The following is a 20316-nucleotide window of genomic DNA, read 5'->3' on the forward strand; positions in this document are numbered from 1 at the left end:
TTATCTCCCCTAGTTTGAAACTTCTAATTAGTCTGGCAATTGGACTATTTACATAGACATTCACAGAATTAGATGTTTTACTTTATATGTTTGTTGACGAGCGAAAGATTGAAATGTTACAAGTAAATTACTGACAATTATTCATTGTACGCGATGTTTTCACAAGGAAAAAATACGTTTAACTGATCGATTTTCTAACATCTCGTAACAAAATGACAACACAGAAATCGGAAATCATAGCTGGAACAAATATTGTGGACAAACCGGAAAGCGTACAACGTCGTACTATGAAATACAGGAAAACCATCATACCAATATTGACATGAACAACATTACATGCAGGAGACATCGAGGAGACATGATTTGATCGAAATGATTAAGTTCCAAAGCTATGAGTTAAGAATAGTTGTGTTAAAATTTATCACTTGAAACGATAAATAGTTTTATCCAATCTAAAATGCTGTAATAAATTTCAACAGCACATTTATGTTGATATTCATAAATTGTAAGTCGTTCCTTAAAGGCGTTAATTAGATATATTTCTATACAGCGGGTGCCAGTTCATGCATTTGTAATGCTGAAACTAAATAATATGATAAAATCCTAGCATCATATAATACAATGATAAATAAAATACTTTAATCGTGACATCATAAGATAATGATAAAAGGAAATGATATAATGATAACATCATATGATATGATAGAATCATATAATATAATGATGACATTATATAATACAATGATAGAATAAAAATAGATAATGATGACATTATATAATATGATAATAAAATCAAATGGAATAATAATGAAATCATACAATATAATGACAAAATCGTGATACAATGAAGAAATCCTCTAATATACTGAAAATATCAATTCATAAAGGATTATTCTAACCATATGTGGCAGTTATGGAGGTCCATAGTTTCAGGTGAATGGTTTTTTTTTCATTCGGATGAATGTATAGTGTCTATACATAGAACGGATGGCGATACGGTAGGTTATATTATACATGTATATAGGTATATAAATCTACAGAATATACAGTTAGTTGATACGAATGACGTTTTATGAATATTCCTGTTTCTTTTCAGGATACCAGACGAACATCAATGGTGGAGAAACAGACGCCGACAACATGTTAAAATGTTAGATTGACACAGTGAAAATAATGACACTGCAGTATCGATTGGTTTATGAACTATAAATACCTGTATACACATAGTAGGATTCGCCAGTCACTTAAACAACATATATTAGTTTACGTGGTACAATAGTTGGACAATTTCCTGCACTATATGGAGAGAAAAGGTAAGTTGAGCATTGATTGTATGTTTTGTGTAATGTACCCATATAAGACATCTCCAGTTAACTATCATGTTCTGACACCCGTCTTGTAACTCCATTTTAGATTTAGTCACTGGAGATTGTCACAGCTGTGTATTAATTCTCCAGGAAACAAGATACGGTATCGACCATCTATTTGTGAATTTAAGATGTAAATAGGCCATTATGACAAGTTAATGATTGGAATAAATTACTTTATGCAAATTACCGATATATGTGACCGTGACTACGAAAATGGGTACAGATGCGGCCAGCCTCATTTTGAGAAAAAGCCGTCGAAAGTCGCGAGATGTATTTCTTTCTTTTTTTTTAACACATGTTATGAATGAATCTAGTAGTTTATTTGAAGTTCTGTGATGCTGTCATCAGATAAAAAAGATAATTTGTTGTTGTTGTTTTTTCGTATAGAAATCGCAAAATGAGGGTATATATAGAGGTTACACAACGAGTGGTTGTTGGATATGGAATTTATTTCACACGAGTAAGTTATTTTTTAAAAGTTACAAAAGACACGAGCTTTAGCGAGTGTTTTTTGCAACTTTAAAAAAATAACTTACGAGTGTGAAATAAATTCCATATCCAACAATTTCGAGTCGTGTGACCTGTTTCTACCACAATAATATCGGCTTGAATCAAAGGGAAACGTGGCCAAGTATAATTTCGCGTATGCAAATAAAGTGTACCGGTGACGTCCGGGACCCGGTGATGTGACGTCATTAGATTATTGATGACGTCAATAACAATTGCAGCTTGGGTCAAAGTTCACCGTGTTAGCCAATCGAAATGCGTACAGAGTTTATACCACGTGTGGTATAAACAGATTGTTAATCAACAGCTGTGATGATTAACTGATGGTCTGAGAGTTGAATAACACGGCGTATTGTGGTAGAAACATGTATATATATATATATATATATATATATATATTATGTAATCGAATGCACCCGATGGAACGGGAGATCACTCTCGTTACCTAACTGCTGTACAGATGCTCCACGAAGTCAACATTACCTTGTCTATATTCTCTGAGCTTTTTACACATAACCTGCAATGATGATTACTTGATCTATGAAAAACACAGCTGGAAGATGTGATTTGTGATTATGATGAAGTGTGAATGTTCAGGTGTAAGTAATATTTTACTTTCACTTAAAATATTGCAATATTGTGCGGTACAAGTCGTTCCGGCCTCTACCAGTCCGGCCCGCTAGTCGTTCCGGCCCCTAACCGGTCCGTCCCTAGGCGTTCCGGCCCCTTAGTCATTCCGGCCCCTTAGTCGTTCCGGCCCCTTATTTGTACCTTTTCGACCCCCCCATGTTGTGTTTTTTTTATTATCTTTTCTGGTGTTATTTACATATCTATACATGTAAATACATATAATTTTACAATTTTATTCAGTACAGGTTGTCGCCCCTTAATCGGAATATTGTATAGCGTGAGTAAACGAAGCTAACAATATATCGTGTTGTTTTCGCGGTGTTGTGATTGGATCCGTGATATCATCCTTTGCCTCATGTGGTAAGTGTTTGGTATTTTTTATGATGAACTGACGTTCAGTACTATACAAAAGATGGGGGGTGGGGGGTTATTATAAAACGTCACTGTGTATAACAAAGAAAACTAGAACAAGAAAAATTCAATAGATGTGATGAAGAGCTACCTTAATCGTATATGATTTAACTTAATACATATTGCTTTATCGGAAAATTGCAAATCATTTTCAATTATATCATCAGTTTTACCTTAGCGGTCAGGCTCTAAGATATTTAAGATATTTTATATATTTACACACCAAAATTGTGATGAAGAGCTACCTTAATCGTATATGATTTAACTTAATACATATTGCTTTATCGGAAAATTGCAAATCATTTTCAATTATATCATCAGTTTTACCTTAGCGGTCAGGCTCTGGAATGCCCTCTCAATATGTCCTGGCGGGAGGTACGGAAGGCCGAGCAGTTGCTGGATGAAGACGTACAGTCCCTTCTTTTCACAGTAGGTCGTCTTCAGTCCAAGGGAGTTATTGATTATTATTTTTAACACAATATTTTAGTGATCTTGTTTTGGGTCATCTATAGAGGCTATACTTACGGCTAGATAGTCGATCTTGCGCATCCTGGACATCAAGATGTAGACTAGTGGCACCTGCTTCATGACGTTGTCCTGCTGGATGAAGGCGTGGATGCTGTACAACTGGACAAATGGACGTCGAACAACCTTAAATGTTCCATCTAAATACCACCTGAAAAAATATAGCATCAATGAAATACACGATGAAATACACGTATACAATGCATAGTATTTACCATCATGGTTTTGGAGGTTATAACGCACTTGATGAACTGAAATCACTTGTGAAATTAATTAAACAAATAATAATTATATAAGTAATAATAAGTATACGACTCAACAATATTAAAGATCATCTTAACATATTATTTCATATGTCCTGAACAATTTTGTATGTATATAATTCTTTACACTTTATATGTTTATGATGAATGCATGAAGCTTATTGTATGAATTTATATGATCAGCTCCTTGTATTAAGCAAAACAAAAAAAAATTCAAGCGAATCTCATACAAATGACACGGTCAATATTATTACGTTCCTACCATCTAAGGAAATATCTGACGAGTTGTCAGGTTCGACACCGGCCGGAACTCCACATCCAACGCACCACCACTCGACCTCCTGCTTAGCCTTCACCAGCTGTCGATACAGTTGTCTGCTGATTCCTGAAAACGTATACGTAATAATGAAATAAAATGAAATATACCGAATATAACATAGTTTAAACTAAAATATGTCTAAAGTATTCATAATTATGACAAATAAATCTAACTACTTTTCCTAACTATGTATACGTATATAAGGTATACGTAAACTTATGAAATATATCTCGCAATAGATATCTTATATAACACCGGGATTTTGTAATAACTCAGAAACATATACGATATACATTGTATAAGAAAAGTATGAAATAGACGTTTACCTTAGAAAAAATATATATGAATACTTTATACAAATCAATTAACTATGTATAAAAGGTATAGCATACTTATACATAAACGTTGACAAATACAACATAGTTTAAAGTTTTTCTAAAGTATGCATAACTACTATCATCAAATATATACGTATAATTATGACAAAGAAATCTAACTACTTTACTTAACTATATATATAAGGTATACGTAAACTTATGAAATACATCTCGCAATAGATATCTTATATAACACCGGGATTTTGTAATAACTCAGAAACATATACGATATATAAGAAAAGTATGAAAGGTTATTGATTACTTTTTGTATCATTGACAAATACAACATAGTTTAAACTAAAATATTTCTAAAGTATGCATAACTACTATCATCAAATATATACGTAATGATGTATGAACTACTATCTGAACTACTATCATCAAATATACGTATAATTATGAGAAATATATTATTAGGAATTGATGAAAAATGTCTAAATAATATAACCAAAACCTAGCAATTTAAGTTTGTATCAAATGTAAATAAAATACATATATAGACGTAATGACAAAATATATCTTATATACATGTAATTTAGAAAAAATAAATCTAAGTACTTTAAATAAATAAATTAACTATATATATAAGGTATACGTATACTATGAATATAAGCCTACCTGTACCACAAGTTCTGTGTGTCCATCTCTCACACGTGCTGCAGCAGATGGCTTCTTGACGAGGCCGCACAATCTTCTGACACTTGCGGCAGTCGTCAGACATGGTGACCGTAATGAACTTTCCATCGAAAAATGCTCCTTATATGACAAAATTAATCTTTTTAAGCTGCCGACTGTCATTTTAGTTAAAATCATACAAATTTGCATATTTAAACTTGAAAGATGGACAAAGCTCGATTTCAACAAGATGTGATGATAGAAAAAATAAAACGTCCTTCATCTGCTTCAAGTAAAAACAACGACACCTTTGGTGTTTACGCGCATTTTGAATGAAGCCATAAAATCATCAGCCCACGAGGTACAACCAAACAAAATACGGTGATGGTAATTAGTCTTCATATTCATATTGTGAACCGCGAACATTTCAATCACCATGATGTCATAGATATCGGGATTTGAAGGTAACACGTGTTATTAATGACACTGTCACCATGAGTCAACTTTCAGTTGCAACAAACTTTAGCTGTTGTAGCATTCCTGCAGAAATCATTTTAAATCAGGACAAACCATTCATAGATGAAATAGAGACTGTTGACCAGCTGTATTATTCAAAACTTTACGCATCATCCGATGATACCGGTGCCTTCCGTGATCTTTCATCCGATTCCAGCAGTGACGAGTTTAATTATGAGTCGGATGAATCTTCAGATGGGAATGATATTATATTTGTTTCAACCGAACCCAGTGAACATGATACAACTGAATACATAGCTCAGGCTAAATTCCGCAATGACACCTGTAACTGTAAACTATATAGTGGTGCACCATGCAGTGTAAATATTGACTTGGAATCAGCATTTGAATTCAGAGAACACTGTCACCAATTAACACATGATGAACTTGATATCACAGTGAAGGCTGAGCTATTTGCTCACCGTAGATCTGGTGATCATACCCAGTCAAAGAAGCACAAGGTAAAAGAGAGGGAACGACCGTATCAAGAGTTTTATTTTCATGGAGTCCGTGTTTGTAGAACTACAATTTGTTTTATACATGATATCAGCAAGAACAAATTACAGGCAATTAGTAAGTCGCTGGATACTCATGGTTTGATTCCACGAAAACATGGCAATTTTGGGAAATCTCCACATAATGCACTGTCCGTAAATGACAGGCAGCATATCAAGACATTTTTGACTAAATATGCTAAAGACAATGCTTTGCCTATTCCTGGTAGACTACCAAATTACAAGTCAGAAAAGGTGCTTCTTCTTCCCTCAGATACAACTGCCTTGGACATTTTTGAAAAGTATGATACCCTGGCTGTTGACATGAAGTTTCGACAAGTAAGTCTGCGTACATTTCGGAGAATATGGCATGATTTATGTCCATACATTACAGTCATGAAACCATGTACAGACTTGTGCAACTTGTGTCAAAACTTTTCACATAAAGTTTCTGTGACTGGTCCAGCAAATGATGATGAGAAGAAACAAGTATTGGAGGAGTATAGCAACCATGTCAACCATGCTAAACAACAGAGAGATGTATACAGGCAGCAATGTTCAGAAAGTAAAGAAAAGTTCAAATTGCTGCCAGAAGAAAAGAAAATAACAGGTAATTAATTTAACAATGTAAGTAAAATTTTCTAAATTGCAAATAACTACACAAAAATGTTATATCACTTTCTATTTTTTGTGTATTTTGAGAGCTCAAGTGCAGTAAATTAACAACTCCAATACAAACACATTAAAGATTATTCATGTTTGAATTTATCTTAACATCCTTAACATATTGTTCAAAAATATGGAAAAGAATGTTCATGTACATTATGTAAAAATGACTATAATGTATTAACTATCTTTTTTAACGTTATGAAAGAACATGGCACAATGTATTGCTAAAAAGCTATTAATTAAAGGATTAAAATGTAGATTGAAAAAAAGGAATTTCGAATAAACTGAAGTTTTGTCTTTATTTCCTTATAGGTAATCCGCCCTGTTCAGTCGATGGAGCTTTCCATTACTCCTGGGATTTTGCACAGCAAGTTCATTTTCCCCATCATGCTCAGCAGGTTGGTCCCATCTTCTTTAAGACCCCACGGAAGTGCAGTGTCTTCGGAATCTGCTCAGAGGGTTCAGGTAATTGATAGAAAACATTCATTTGTCTTGGAATATTTTATTTCAGTGAGACCTGCGAGCTAAAGTACCAGATCCAATCCAGGTAGAGTGTACATGTATATTACATTTAGAAATAAATAGCACTGTGTTGACATTTAGATAAATCAATTGTTATAATGTATGCTTTATAAATATAAATCTTTTGGACCATGCATAATATAAACTGGTCATTGTTATGCATCGTTAAATGTGGTACGAGTAAGATGTCAAGGTTGTAATTGAGGCTGACATTGAAAAAAGCTATTTTTATTGCAATGAAAACTCGCTGTGTATGATAAATGCTTTCTAACTTATCTACACTCAATTATGTTTTAATTAACAGGAAAGCAACTTTTCTACTTTGTGGATGAGGCTGAAAACTCTGGAATTGGGAAGGGAGCTAACTCAGTTGTCAGCATGGTCCATCACTATTTTCAGCATCATGGACATGGAGAAAGGATTGCAAACATCCATTTTGATAACTGCAGTGGACAGAATAAAAACAACATTGTGTTGTGGTATGCCCTTTGGAGAGTCTTAGTTGGTAAGTACCAAGGACATAAGTTATTAGTTACAGTGTGTCACATATATTGTGCTGGGTTTAGTGTAAGATTCTGAGTCTGTCATAGGGAGACATAGCTCGAGCCGGAGCCTTTCTTGGAGTTACTTCCCACTATTTTTGTTCCCATTTATACAGCTGTATGTGCTACTCTTTATACATCTCGCTTTTGGATGTAAGATAACAACACTTAATTTGATATTCTGTTTAGATTTTTTAAAAAGCTTTGCAAAAAATTGCATGCAATGATCAACTTTGATATTCACAGCTACTGACACTGTAATTTAATCTGTAGTTTAGGCATTTCAAAATTCAATTCATTTTTTGCTTTTCTTTCTCAAGTCAACATTGACTATAAATTGTTTTATGTGTATGTTGATATTTTTCAGGTCTGCATATTGTCGTTCAATACTCTATGATGATTGCTGGTCACACAAAGTTTGATCCTGACTGGCATTTTGGTGTGTGGAAACTGCGCTGGAGATCCAGTAATGTTGAAACTCTAGAGGAAGTTGCCAAGACAGTTACACACTCATCACGTAATGGACATAATATTCCACAGTTGGTGAAAGATGAAGACAAACCCGTTATATTTAGAGACTGGAAGTCATACTTAAAGCAGTACTTCAAGCCCCTGAAGAATCTCACAAAATATCACCATTTTCTTGTTGACGCTACTAAGCCTGGGACAGTGTTATGCAAGGAACTAAATGACTCTCCCACAGTGTCTGTCAACCTGCTGAAGAGAAAGGACTTCCTTCCATCTCTGGATGATGAACCAGAAGAAATGGTGTCAGCAGGACTGGATCCATCAAGACAGTGGTATTTGTATGACAACATTAGGGAATATTGTAAGACAGAAAGCTCACAGAACATTACATGTCCTAAACCCACTGTACTGAAATCAGAAGTGGACCTAGTACAAGAAATTGACAAAGCACCAAGTCTTCCATGCAAACGAAAAGGTTTACTGTTGAGATGATGTTGATGATTGCTTGCTTAGTATATACATGTTCTTGATGCAAGCAGCATGTATGTCTAAAACTTTGACAACCAATTAATGTTTTGTTATTTAATTGTTAGGAATTGTTCAGTTTATACTAGTGGCTGTTGAATTAATTCTTTGTTTATGTTGACAGTTGATGTATCAGACAATTAAAACAAGTCTTATAGTGTACTACACTTCACTGTAACTTGTTGCTTATATAATTATCTTTCCAAACTTGAATAAAAAAGATCATTGGCAAAGCTTGAAATAAGTTTTTCCCCCCTTTTTCTCAGTGTTCATGCAAGGAATTTATTTTCAAATAGCAAATTATCTCCCCTTAGTTTTTGTTTGCTAAATGTGTCGCGCGTGAAATGTGTTTTCCGGTCAAAAATGTCGCTCACGCACTTTCTCCCCCATGAGAATTTTTAAAAGTTGGCAAGTATGCACTATACCATCATTTCATATTTAGCATGTTTGATTATCTCCCTTTGTTGTATATAATTCTTGTGAGTGAAACTTTGTATTACACTGGTGCTAAAGCTCATCTTGCATATCAATACTTTAACCTACCCTGATGAGTGTTACAGGGTTATTAATGAAGTACTGATATTAAGTTAATTACAGTTTATACACAGCCATAATGTATATATCATCAAATGATTTTTTAAAATGCCCCCCCCCCCCCTCCCCCCTCCCCATGTAAAATTAAGCCTTCTTAGTAATAACTAACACACAAGTATTTTCTGAATGTATTGTACTGTTCTTAGCTACAAGTTCTTTAAGTCTTTTCCTCACATTTGGTAATATTTTATTTAGAATTATTAAAGAATATCAATATTGTAATCTCAATTTTTGATATTACAGTGTATTTAAGGAAATGCACATGGATGATCTCAATTTATGATATTAAATGTACATTTAAATGTATGCTGCTATATGAGTATATGATTCAATCTTTGAAATAAACTGTTTTTTGTTAGTTCAAATAATTTATTAACTTTTAGAGATGTAAATATATTGATGCTGTAATTAAGTGTGATGTTGAATAGTCACGTAAAATGTCATAATCTGACTCTGTGTTTTTTTTGTCATACACTTAGGTTCAATGACATGGTATGTTAAGTGAATTGTCTCCGTAATAGTAAGGCATAGACCACTAATATTTTGGATTTACATTTTTCACAATATAGGCTTTCAGAAAATGGAATCAACTCAATTTATGATTTTTCCTCATCTGGCACCATTTTTGCAGTCATGGTCACATATGTATCATTGACCGTATGTTTGGAATTGGGACCAATTTCCTTTCTTATGAAATATTTTGTTTCCACAGTTCATGATATTGTAAAATGAAGCTGACAGAACCAGACCGAGGCTGGTCTTGGATGGTACTCGGGGCATCGTTTGGAGTCATGGTCATCAATGGCTGCCTCGGACAAGGCATCGGGGTGGTACATCTCGCCCTCCTCGAAAACTTCAATGAGGATAGCACGAGGACAGCGTTGGCTGGATCTCTGTTTGCAGCAACACAATCATGTGGAGGTCAGTATGTGTACATTGGAATAGGATGCATTTTTGACATACCGGTTCACATTTCAAAACAAGGCTATTTTTATTCGTTAAATGTCAAACATAGTGGTAAAATATACTTCTTTGTCAACACAGGACAATATATACCACAGTGTCAACGTATACAATAGCAAAACCTTTCTCTGTATCAACACACAAAAACACAATATACCACCGTGTCAACGTGTACCATAGCAAAACTTATAACTGTGTCAAGAGGCTCCTGACGGGTGGTTATGCTACATTTGACACATATTCTAACGGTCTCGGATCACACGACTAGGTCATAACAGATATCAAGCTACCAATGCCAAATACCATAATTATAAAACAGCTTTCCCTAACACCATAATGATTAGTATGTTGGTTGCAGGTGTGTTTGCTGGTTTTATCATTAAGAAGTACAGTTGCCGGGCAGCAACTATAGCTGGCTCACTGGTGATGACCGCGGGGTTTCTTTGCTGCGTCTTCATCAACACTCTCGACTTAGTGATACTGTTTTACGGGGGAATAGTAGGTATGGCTAATTTTCAAATTGTTTATAATCGCAAACGAACTACATGTAAAAGTAGAGTAAGTGGATTATCGCCATATCACCGAGACAGTATACAACAAATTACCGTTTACTTCACTCTGTAGTCCTGAATGGCAGCAGAAAATTTGTTCTGAAGGTAACATAAAGCTCGAGTTGTAGAGATGGGTTAACCAAGGGAAACTATCTGGAAATTGTCCACTGGAAAAATAAATCAGTCAGGACTTCTGAATACATTATAATTAAGTAATAGTGACTTACTAGAAATGATATCGAGTGAAGTGACGGCTCCTATCTATCCTGCTTAATTGGACACAGTGCCTTTACAAAGCATGCCATCCAGAATTTTTCTTTTCATTTTGTAGGCGCTGGTGCTGGATTGACATACACGACCGGAATAATCGTGATCGGGTTCAACTTTGAGAAGAGGCTTAACCTTGCTAGTGGCTTAGCCCTGTCTGGTATAGGTATGGGCGTAATGTGTCTCTCCCCGGTCGTCCAGGAGATGAGGGAAATGTTCGGAAATAAAGGTTTTTTCTTCATCCTCGCCGGCATTTCTTTACACCTTTGCATATTTGGCACATTATACTTTCCATCAGTATTAGAGAAAAGAACGAAAGTTACTGGCAGTCTGGATATGGAGGAAAGGACATCAGATGAGATATGTCCGATCAATGTAGATAAGGATGACATAGCAATGAGCCAGGATAGAACTCTGGAAGCAGACACTCCATTAGGTACAATGACTGAACCAAAATCAGTCATATTTCAAATAACCAATGTCTGCAGAAATTTTCCATTTGTTATGATATGCTGTTGTCTGTTTTTCGCCCATTTTGGGATATATATAATGTTTTTGAATTTGCCGATCTATGCTGTCATAAATGGTGCTGAAGCACATAAGGGATCGATCCTCATCTCCGTCTCAGGTATGAGTTCAATATTAGGAAGATTGCTCACCGGCCTGACCACAAATGGAAACGACGTGGATGTAGCATTGCTGCTGTTCGGAACACTCTCAGTGTTGGGTGTATCAAACATATGTTTGCCTCTCTATGGACATTCTTACGAGGGGCAAGTCATGTATTCTGTTTTTCTAGGTTTATATAGTGGGAGCTGTTTTCCCTTGCTCAATGGACTGAGTTTACGACTGGTTGGATTACCATACCTTGCTACAGCGGTGAGCGTCGAGATGTTCTCTGTAGGACTAGGGATATTGTGCGGCCCTCCGTGTGCAGGTCAGTATATTTGTGGTTACTGTCAATCATTGCATCCTTGTCCATTTTTACGGGAACGCAAATGTAGGATTGTTTGGTATAAAGGATACGGATGAATTCATTTTGTGAGATACTTGTGTGTTGAGCAACCCAACAAAATATATATAACTGGGAACAGATATTCCTCCAGACTAAAAAGCTGATACTATAATGTGATGCAAAATGATATAGACTTTCCAAAAAAGCAGAGCAATCTGTTGTCTACCAGAAAAATACCGCCAGCACCTCTGCATGTCGTGGTCGAAGTCTTGACGAATTGGAGAACGTGCCTGCAATATAAAACAGAATAGCCCAAAGCAGAAAAGGTGTGAAAATGGGGAGGGCGGGTGGGGATTTGCCTTTCTCAGTAGCTTTTCCCAAATATGCCTACTGGATATACTGTGCAAAGGAGGATAACTCCAAGATGATGGTAGGTAACTTGGTACACTGCACAAAGCAATGAAGAGACATACTTCATGTAGTCGTATAATTCATGTGCATACTAGAAAAGGGAATTTTATAAATGCATATCAAATTAGCCATACAATTAATAAGGCGGTCTTCATATGATAAATTAAATTATAATTTAGAAATAATTTTTATTATCAGATAGAAGACACTCTGAACAAAGAACAAAGATAACAATTTCTTTACTAATTATGTCTTTTAATTGTACCTAAACTTACAAGTAAATGGCGAATGATGGCCAAACCACGTGACAGCTAAAGAGTTGGAGGAAACTGGGAACAGATATTCCTCCAGACTAAAAAAGCTGATACTATAATGTGATGTAAAATGATATAGACTTTCCAAAAAAGCAGAGCAATATGTTGTCTACCAGAAAAATACCGCCAAATGGCAACACTGCACAAACAAAGAGTTGCCACCGCCACAACAGAATGCGAGAAGAATGTCCGGTCAATACTAACAGCATACAAAAATACCCCTCGCCCGGGGGAAAATTATGCCATAGTAAAGGTAGCCGGACCACAAATTTTACCCGGCTACAAACAAAATGCAAGATTTCAAAGCAAAATGCATATGGTGGGGGGCTTCAAAGACCCGGCTGAAAAATGTAGGCCAAATCCTACATAAAATCTACAAATTGTAGCAAAAAAATAGGGAGCCGACCCAGACAAAAAATATGGGCGATTTGGCGTCCCTCAAAGTTCAGCAAATACACCACACCATATTCAAAAAGCATACTAAGCACAAAAGCAAATGTTTAGAAAACCAATCCACATGGCCATAAATCAAAATTCAATGCAATATTGACCAAACATTCTCGCATGCATGCAAGCTAAAACCATATCCAAGGACCCTGTTCAACCTTTTATGGGCAAAATTGAAGCAGCTGATGACGACAATACTGACTGAAGACCTTGTTGCAACCTATACAGGAAAATGTCATTCCCTAAGCTACTCAAATGAACATCATCTAGAAAAAGTTCTGGATTACAGTCAGTCATTTCTGGATATCTTATGTACCTTATATCTAACCTGGTCATCCCCAATACATTTTTTTTTAATAATAAAAACTGTGTTTCATCCAAATACCCCAAAATCTGGCATTTGAAGCTTATGCCTGAAACAAATGTTTTAACAGTTGCCAGCGCAAACCCTGAGAAGACAAATAAGCTAAACATTTTATCACCTGTTGTTGAGTAGGAGCCCAAACCAAATGCGAGCTATAAGCTAAACAAAATTGCTCAAAACGAACAATGTTGGTATCAAAAACTTGTCTTGAATTAGCTGAAATTGATGCCCTCAGGAGCCTAATAGTTTCATGTTGTAGATTTAATACTGGAATGATGCTGGGATCTTGGACGGGACTAAAGCAGCATCAGCAATTGAACTCAACTTAGTCGAAATATGAACAGCCCTAAACTTAATGTTGTGCAACATACTCTTAAAAACAAATGGACAAACAAGTTCCATAACTCTTAGATGTTTTCTTGTTCAAAATGGACACTAGCCACTCATTATTAGTGTACCCAAAATGTTTTTTGTTAGACAGCTTAGAATCCCAGATAAAAGATGCCAAGACAATAGGGACCAGTTCAAGGAATGTTATGTCTCGAATTATAACATCTACATATGCCTAACTACAGTGAAGGAAAGCACCCCACCTTTTGAGCCATAACCCCGCCCCCAAGCACTATCAGTGAAGAGCTGAAGATCAGCACGTTCTACCCAATGTATCTCAGGAAAAGTACAATAACCATTAAAGGGCTGTAGTAACTCAAGCTAGGTGTAAAACATCATCCCTCATACCTTAATTGACACAACCAAAGTGGTGTGGTTTCTATAAACCTGACATGGCATTGTTAAAAAAATGAATAAATGTGTGGGTAACTGGAATGGCCCCAAAACAGAAACTACTGTAAGAGACGCGGTGAGAGTTTGTAACTGTTTCAAAGTTCCCTCCTTTTTCTATCCAACCTCACCTGAAAGCCTAGCCAGCAATTCAAGTGAATCTAGAGGGATTTTTATTTGTGTATTAACAGAATCATTTTCTAAACCCCAAAATACTAATATGTATGTTGGTCTCAAACAATCCATTCAAGTGACATAATGTCCATTTTAGCCATCAAAGTATTAGGTCCTAAGTATTTATCTATATCAATAATGTGGTCAAAATTTGTGTACAATACCCTGCATAATTTCTTTTTATCTATAAAGGTGTTAACACTGTAATCACTAGGGGAAGGAAGATGATGAATGAGTCTGAAAGATCCATCTTTATTTGGAAGCAATCCAATTGGAGACAGTTTTAGACTAGGCAAAGGGAGATAATCAAAGGATTCCGCCACTCTTCCTGCATCTATTTCTTTCATTATCTTAAACAAAGCCCAATTTTCCAGCCTTTTAATAGAAAGCAAGTTCCTACATTTAGTATTGCCCATTGGGCCTTGCTAGTGCAATGTAAAGCCCAGTTTTAAAAACAGAAACTAACTCCTCAACTAGTAATCTATCTGGATGTGACTGCAGCAGTCTGTCTAGTACAACAGATTAATTGGGGTGTGCCCAAGGTCCATTAAATTGACTATTTGTCCCAAATTTGGCTTGGTGAGGGGCCCTGTTTGCTGCTTGAGGAATTGCTTGCCCTAAAAGAATAATTTGCAGTTGAATTATCTGAATGTGAGGTTTGATATGGGCAGTTTAACTTTTGATGACTACCTAAACAAAGAAGGCAAACATGTCTACACAAACAGTGAGAACTATTATACTTCCCATTATTGTAATCAAAACATTACTAGCTATATATAGACATTATTGCTTATTTTAGTTGTTTTTGCTGAACTCACTGAAGTTGAACCCCCATATTGCATATAAATGAGCCACAACTCCTGGTCCACTACATTCAAAGGTATAAAATGGTTTTGTGCCTTCTTGAGCCCGAGCTGCTCATCATAGCTTTTCCACCCATGACCACCAACACGCCTGGCACCTAGACCTACAGTATGGATGTATTTTAACAAAAACCAGATTTCTGGACAGAGGTGTATATAGAACTATATACTATGGATGCATCAGTCAACATGTCTTTGGGGACTATTTTGTTTTTTTGTTGTTTTTTTTTTAACAACCAGTTCACCACTGATCAGTGAAAAATGCTTATCGTTTACCCGAGATGGCTTCGATAACATTTGACTTAAATCAACAACTCGTACTGCCTATCTTTTTGTTTGATTTGTTGAGAGATTTTACAGCCTAATCTGAAGAAACACTTGTACCTGAAACTGTCTGGTATCACTCTGATCAAGCCCAACCAACTGTGAGGGATAAGTCATGGTTAGGGAAGAATTACTAACATGGCTCAACACAATACCTTTCGGTTCAGTTGCTGTTACTGGTAATATGGCCTGCTGCACATCTTCCACAATACCTGGGGTAACCCTAGCTGCCAATTACGTCACAACCTCCTCCAATCCTGATGCCGACAGTCTCAGATTGGTCCCTTGATCCCCACCGCAATTACAATGTGCCTGGTGAGCTTCTGGTCCTGCATATGGACTAGTGGAAGCCATCTTGAGACGCCCTACATCTCTACCTCTCATGATCGAACACATACAACTGCAACAGTGTTCCAGCTAGGTCGGGTTATAAGGGCGCAGCGCCTGTAAATTAAAAATGCGCCCTGCCCTTTTTTCTTACGCAATGCCCTATTTCCACGCGCCCCGCAATATGCCCTGGCGATTTTTTAATCGTCTTTCATCCCCGTAACCCTATCTGCTCGCGTATACCGTCGATGCATTCGACTTCCGTCTTACAATAAACAAAGAAAATTTACAATGCCTTCTCGCCAAAGACGTATTCAAGAACTCAGCAAATCGACAAAGAAATGCCACAACATCTTGTCAATGTTCAGGTACGTATTTGTGCTTATTGTTTGTTATAAATATTAATTGGTACAAATAGGCAAGTTATTTTTGTCTGTCGGCTTTCCTTTGATGTGCGAGATGTAATTTAATTTACAAAATAACAGGTTTTACTGTTCACGGTTCGAAATGTTTTGAAGTCTAGTTACAATATATGCCATCAGTAACATTTTTCAAATGAAAAATGATTAGATGTTGGGTTATATCTTTGGAAAATGGTCTATTTTTGGGGGGTCATTATATATATATATATGCTGTATGGCTTCGAATAATCCAGGCCGTATTTTAACAAAATACACCAATTTTTTTTAGCCATCAATTGCTGAATTTTAGTAGGCACATTTATAAGGTATATTTTGAACAGAATTTATCAAAAATATGTTTCATTTTTATTTTAGATTGATATTCATTGATCATGAATTATTATCACTGTAATTCGACAAAATATAAATGCCAAATTAATCCAGAATTACTTTGCCAATTTTGATTTCACAAATTTCAACATATTCCACCTTCAGGAAGCATCTAGTAGAATTAACTTCACTTTGTAAACTTTATGCTTCCTTAAGATTGTGTAATTACTACTTCTAAAATTTAATGAAAATATGTTATTATTCAAAATTGAGCCATGGTTTTACTGAAGCCTGGTATCTTATTAACTTCATTGATTTTACATGTGGAAACCTAACGGTGTCAACATAAGCATGTACAATTTTGAAGGGATGTACATTATTCAAGAAATGATTTGTATATATAGGTCATGTGATCACAACACAAAATCGAAACAACTTGGCAAAGTAATTTATGATAATTAGTAAAAAGTGTAATATATTTTTTATAAAATTTCTGGTTGTTTACCCGGTATGTTCCATGCATTTCAGAAAACATTGAGTAATTGTCTGTAAACTCTATGTTTTTTTTTTTAATTGCAGAAACATGCATAATTCATTTTACAAGTCAGAATTAAAAATCAAATACACCCCAAACACCCCACTTATTTGATGATGAATATAATTTTATATTATGTTCTCTTGTAGAGGGATTGATTCTGCTCCAAACACAGATGACGAGTCTGATGCTGACAACACATCACGTCCAGCTTCACCATTCCCATACAACACATGTCCAGTATCACCTTTGCCTAACATATCACGCCCGACTACACCTGTTCCAGATGATTGCCGATCACTTCCTAATCCTGCCTCACCATTTTTGCCCATTGATGATGTTTACCATTCTCAGACTCTGACAGAATCACCAGCAGCATCCCCAGTGAGAATACCAGCCTGTAAGCGCCGCCTGGAGGATACACCAGACGGAACTCCGCCAAGGAAGCGACATACTTCTGGAATTGAAGGACATCAGCCCAGGTTTAATCACCAACTATTGCAGGGACCATAGATTAGCTCTGGCCTGTAGAGACAGTTTTAAAGAGGTCAAGGTAGCCAACAAAGTGGATGAGACTCTTGAAAGACTGCACAAATATTACAAATACAGCACACTCCACACTGCCACCCTGAAGGAAGTCCAGAAAGCTTTTGGAGAGCCAACTCTTTGTGTGCAGCAAGCAAAACACCACAGATGGCTGAGCCACTCCAAAGCTGTGACCTCTGTTGCCAGGAGCTTCAAAAGCCTCATAACAGATCTGGAGCAGAACACCATCTCTGCTGATGCAGTTGGAAATGGTATCTTGAAGCTGATGAAAGATCCTGCAGTAGTTTAGACCATCTTCTTCCTGGCCGATGTTTTGCCACATCTTGCAAGCCTTTCCCTGTTTTTTCAAAAGCAAGCAGTCAACATGGGAATGGTAGGGGCTGTTGTCCAGAAGACATTAAAGAGTCTGGAGATGAGAGGGAAAGATGATGGACCATGGTTGAGGAAACTGGACAGCATCTTACAGGATTGTGGCGTGGATTCTCCCGACACCAAGGCCAGAGAAAGTTTCAGGAAACAGGTCAGGGAGCCATTCATCTCCACTCTCATCAACAACATTGAGAACCGTTTCAAGGACACTGAGGTGATAGACAACCTTGCCATACTGGACACTTCATCCATCGAGTCTGCTGGTTGCTTTTATGGAGTGTCGGAGATCGAGCATCTTGCAAACCACTACAGCCTTGAGGAGGAGTCTTTAGTAGTAGAATGGACAGATTTCCTCAACTTCATCACTGAGAGAGAGAGTTCCTGTAACATGCTGGCATGCCTCAAACTTTTTCATGGACAGAATGACTTGGGACTGAAGGCACTCTTTCCAACAATTTCCTCACTTTATGCTAAGGCATATGTAATTCCTCTTAGTACAGCTGAAGTTGAGAGAGTCTTCTCCCAGCTAAAGTTAATTAAGACAGCTCATCGTAACAGGATGCACCAGACCACATTAAACCGGCTACTGAATGTGAAATTAAACTGTTCATCGGAGATGTTTGAGGCAGTTCTTCCAGCAGTCACCAGGAAATGGATTTGTGCAAAGAATAGGAGGCTCCCGACTCTCATTGCCCTTAACAAAGCCAGTGCCTGTTAGACTTCTTGTGACAAAGGATTTCCCCACTAACATGATATCATGAAATGATTTATGTAGATGTCTTATTTATCAGAACCTGTGATAGTGACACATTTTGATTATGATTTATCAGAACCTGTGATAGTGATACAATTTGATTATTACAGATAGAAAAATGTATTTTCAAAAATGGTATTATATTTTGAGATTCTATGTTTAATTTTGTTGTTATCTTTCATTTCATGTTAAATTTAAATGGATTTACTAACTTATGGTGTGTGTGATTTTAGTAAAGCAGTGAAAGACTGAATGCACATTGTGATAATATATTTTAAACAATTGTTGAATAGTAAGATGTTATTTATGTATTGAGCTTTCTTTTGAATTTGTTACAAAGTAAATATGTCATATTTTGTTTGAATGTAAATTACTTAACTTATTCTAAGAGGTGTGTGTTTGTGTAGTCTTGGAGAGCTGTGAGATTGATAATGTGAAAGCATGTTGTTGAAGTGAAAGATCTTATACCTGTAGACTAGTGCTTTAATTATATTGATTCAATAGAGAAAGAGTTGATTAAAATATTCCAAGAGGTGTGTGTTTGTGTAGTCTTGTAGACTAGTGCTTTAATCTTTTATTGGTCAGAGAGAGTGCAATATATTGATTCAATAGAGAAAGAGTTGATTAAAATATTGTTGTAAGGTAATGTTGTCATTGATGCACTGTTAATAAATTTAATTTTATTGTTATACTTTTGTTTCTCATTAATTTATATTAAGCCTGTAAATTCCATTCAAGCTCATGGGCAGAACTGAATTCTGAAAGAAAACAATGATGAAATTTTAATGGTTACAAAAAAGATACAATTATTAATTAACTGGTAGATCATTCTTGAAATGAGGCTGAATGGACTTTACAAACATAATTATTAAAGCGGAAGACAAATCTGGAGAAGGAAAGCATATTTTATATACTTTAGCATCTAGTTGACCCATGAGTTTTAGCAATTTAAATTCATAAAAGAAAGGTTCTTTTGAATTTGTTTCCAATATCATACAGACATTTAATGATTACACCTAAAAAAACAAACCAATATGTTTACTGGATGCCCCAATACATTATTACTAGAACCAATTAAGAAACAACAATGACTGCAAATTGTTATCACCTTGTATTATACTGTTTCAATGTATGCAACATGTAATATGCCCTAAAAATCTGAAACCGCGTAAAAAAAATGCCCTTTTTTGGGTCAGTGACCTGCCCTTTTGAAATCCTAGCTGGAACACTGTAGTGCAGTGCAACTTATAAAATCCTCATCAAAACAGCATCAACATTGACACAAATTATAATA

At 36.0% G+C, this 20316-nt stretch overlaps 2 protein-coding genes and 1 pseudogene across 2 annotated transcripts; all 3 read left to right on the forward strand.

Annotated features, from left to right (window-relative positions):
- Window positions 1-1050: 1050 nt before the first annotated feature.
- LOC117339840 (monocarboxylate transporter 12-like) lies at window positions 1051-12185 on the forward strand. The gene is made up of 4 exons (XM_033901547.1): window positions 1051-1313; window positions 10060-10268; window positions 10669-10812; window positions 11193-12185. The coding sequence occupies exons 2-4, from the start codon at window positions 10076-10078 to the stop codon at window positions 12158-12160; spliced, it is 1305 nt and encodes a 434-aa protein (XP_033757438.1). The 5' UTR covers window positions 1051-1313; window positions 10060-10075; the 3' UTR covers window positions 12161-12185.
- LOC117339841 lies at window positions 5444-8921 on the forward strand. The gene is made up of 4 exons (XM_033901548.1): window positions 5444-6637; window positions 7009-7161; window positions 7523-7723; window positions 8128-8921. Exons 1-4 carry the CDS (start codon window positions 5512-5514, stop codon window positions 8718-8720), a joined length of 2073 nt encoding a protein of 690 aa, XP_033757439.1. The 5' UTR covers window positions 5444-5511; the 3' UTR covers window positions 8721-8921.
- A 4193-nt stretch (window positions 12186-16378) lies between the features above and the next one.
- Window positions 16379-19603, forward strand: LOC117339817 (annotated as a pseudogene).
- Window positions 19604-20316: the final 713 nt, after the last annotated feature.

Source organism: Pecten maximus, chromosome 12, assembly GCF_902652985.1.
Source record: "Pecten maximus chromosome 12, xPecMax1.1, whole genome shotgun sequence".
In the NCBI taxonomy this organism is placed as follows: Eukaryota; Metazoa; Mollusca; class Bivalvia; order Pectinida; family Pectinidae; genus Pecten; species Pecten maximus.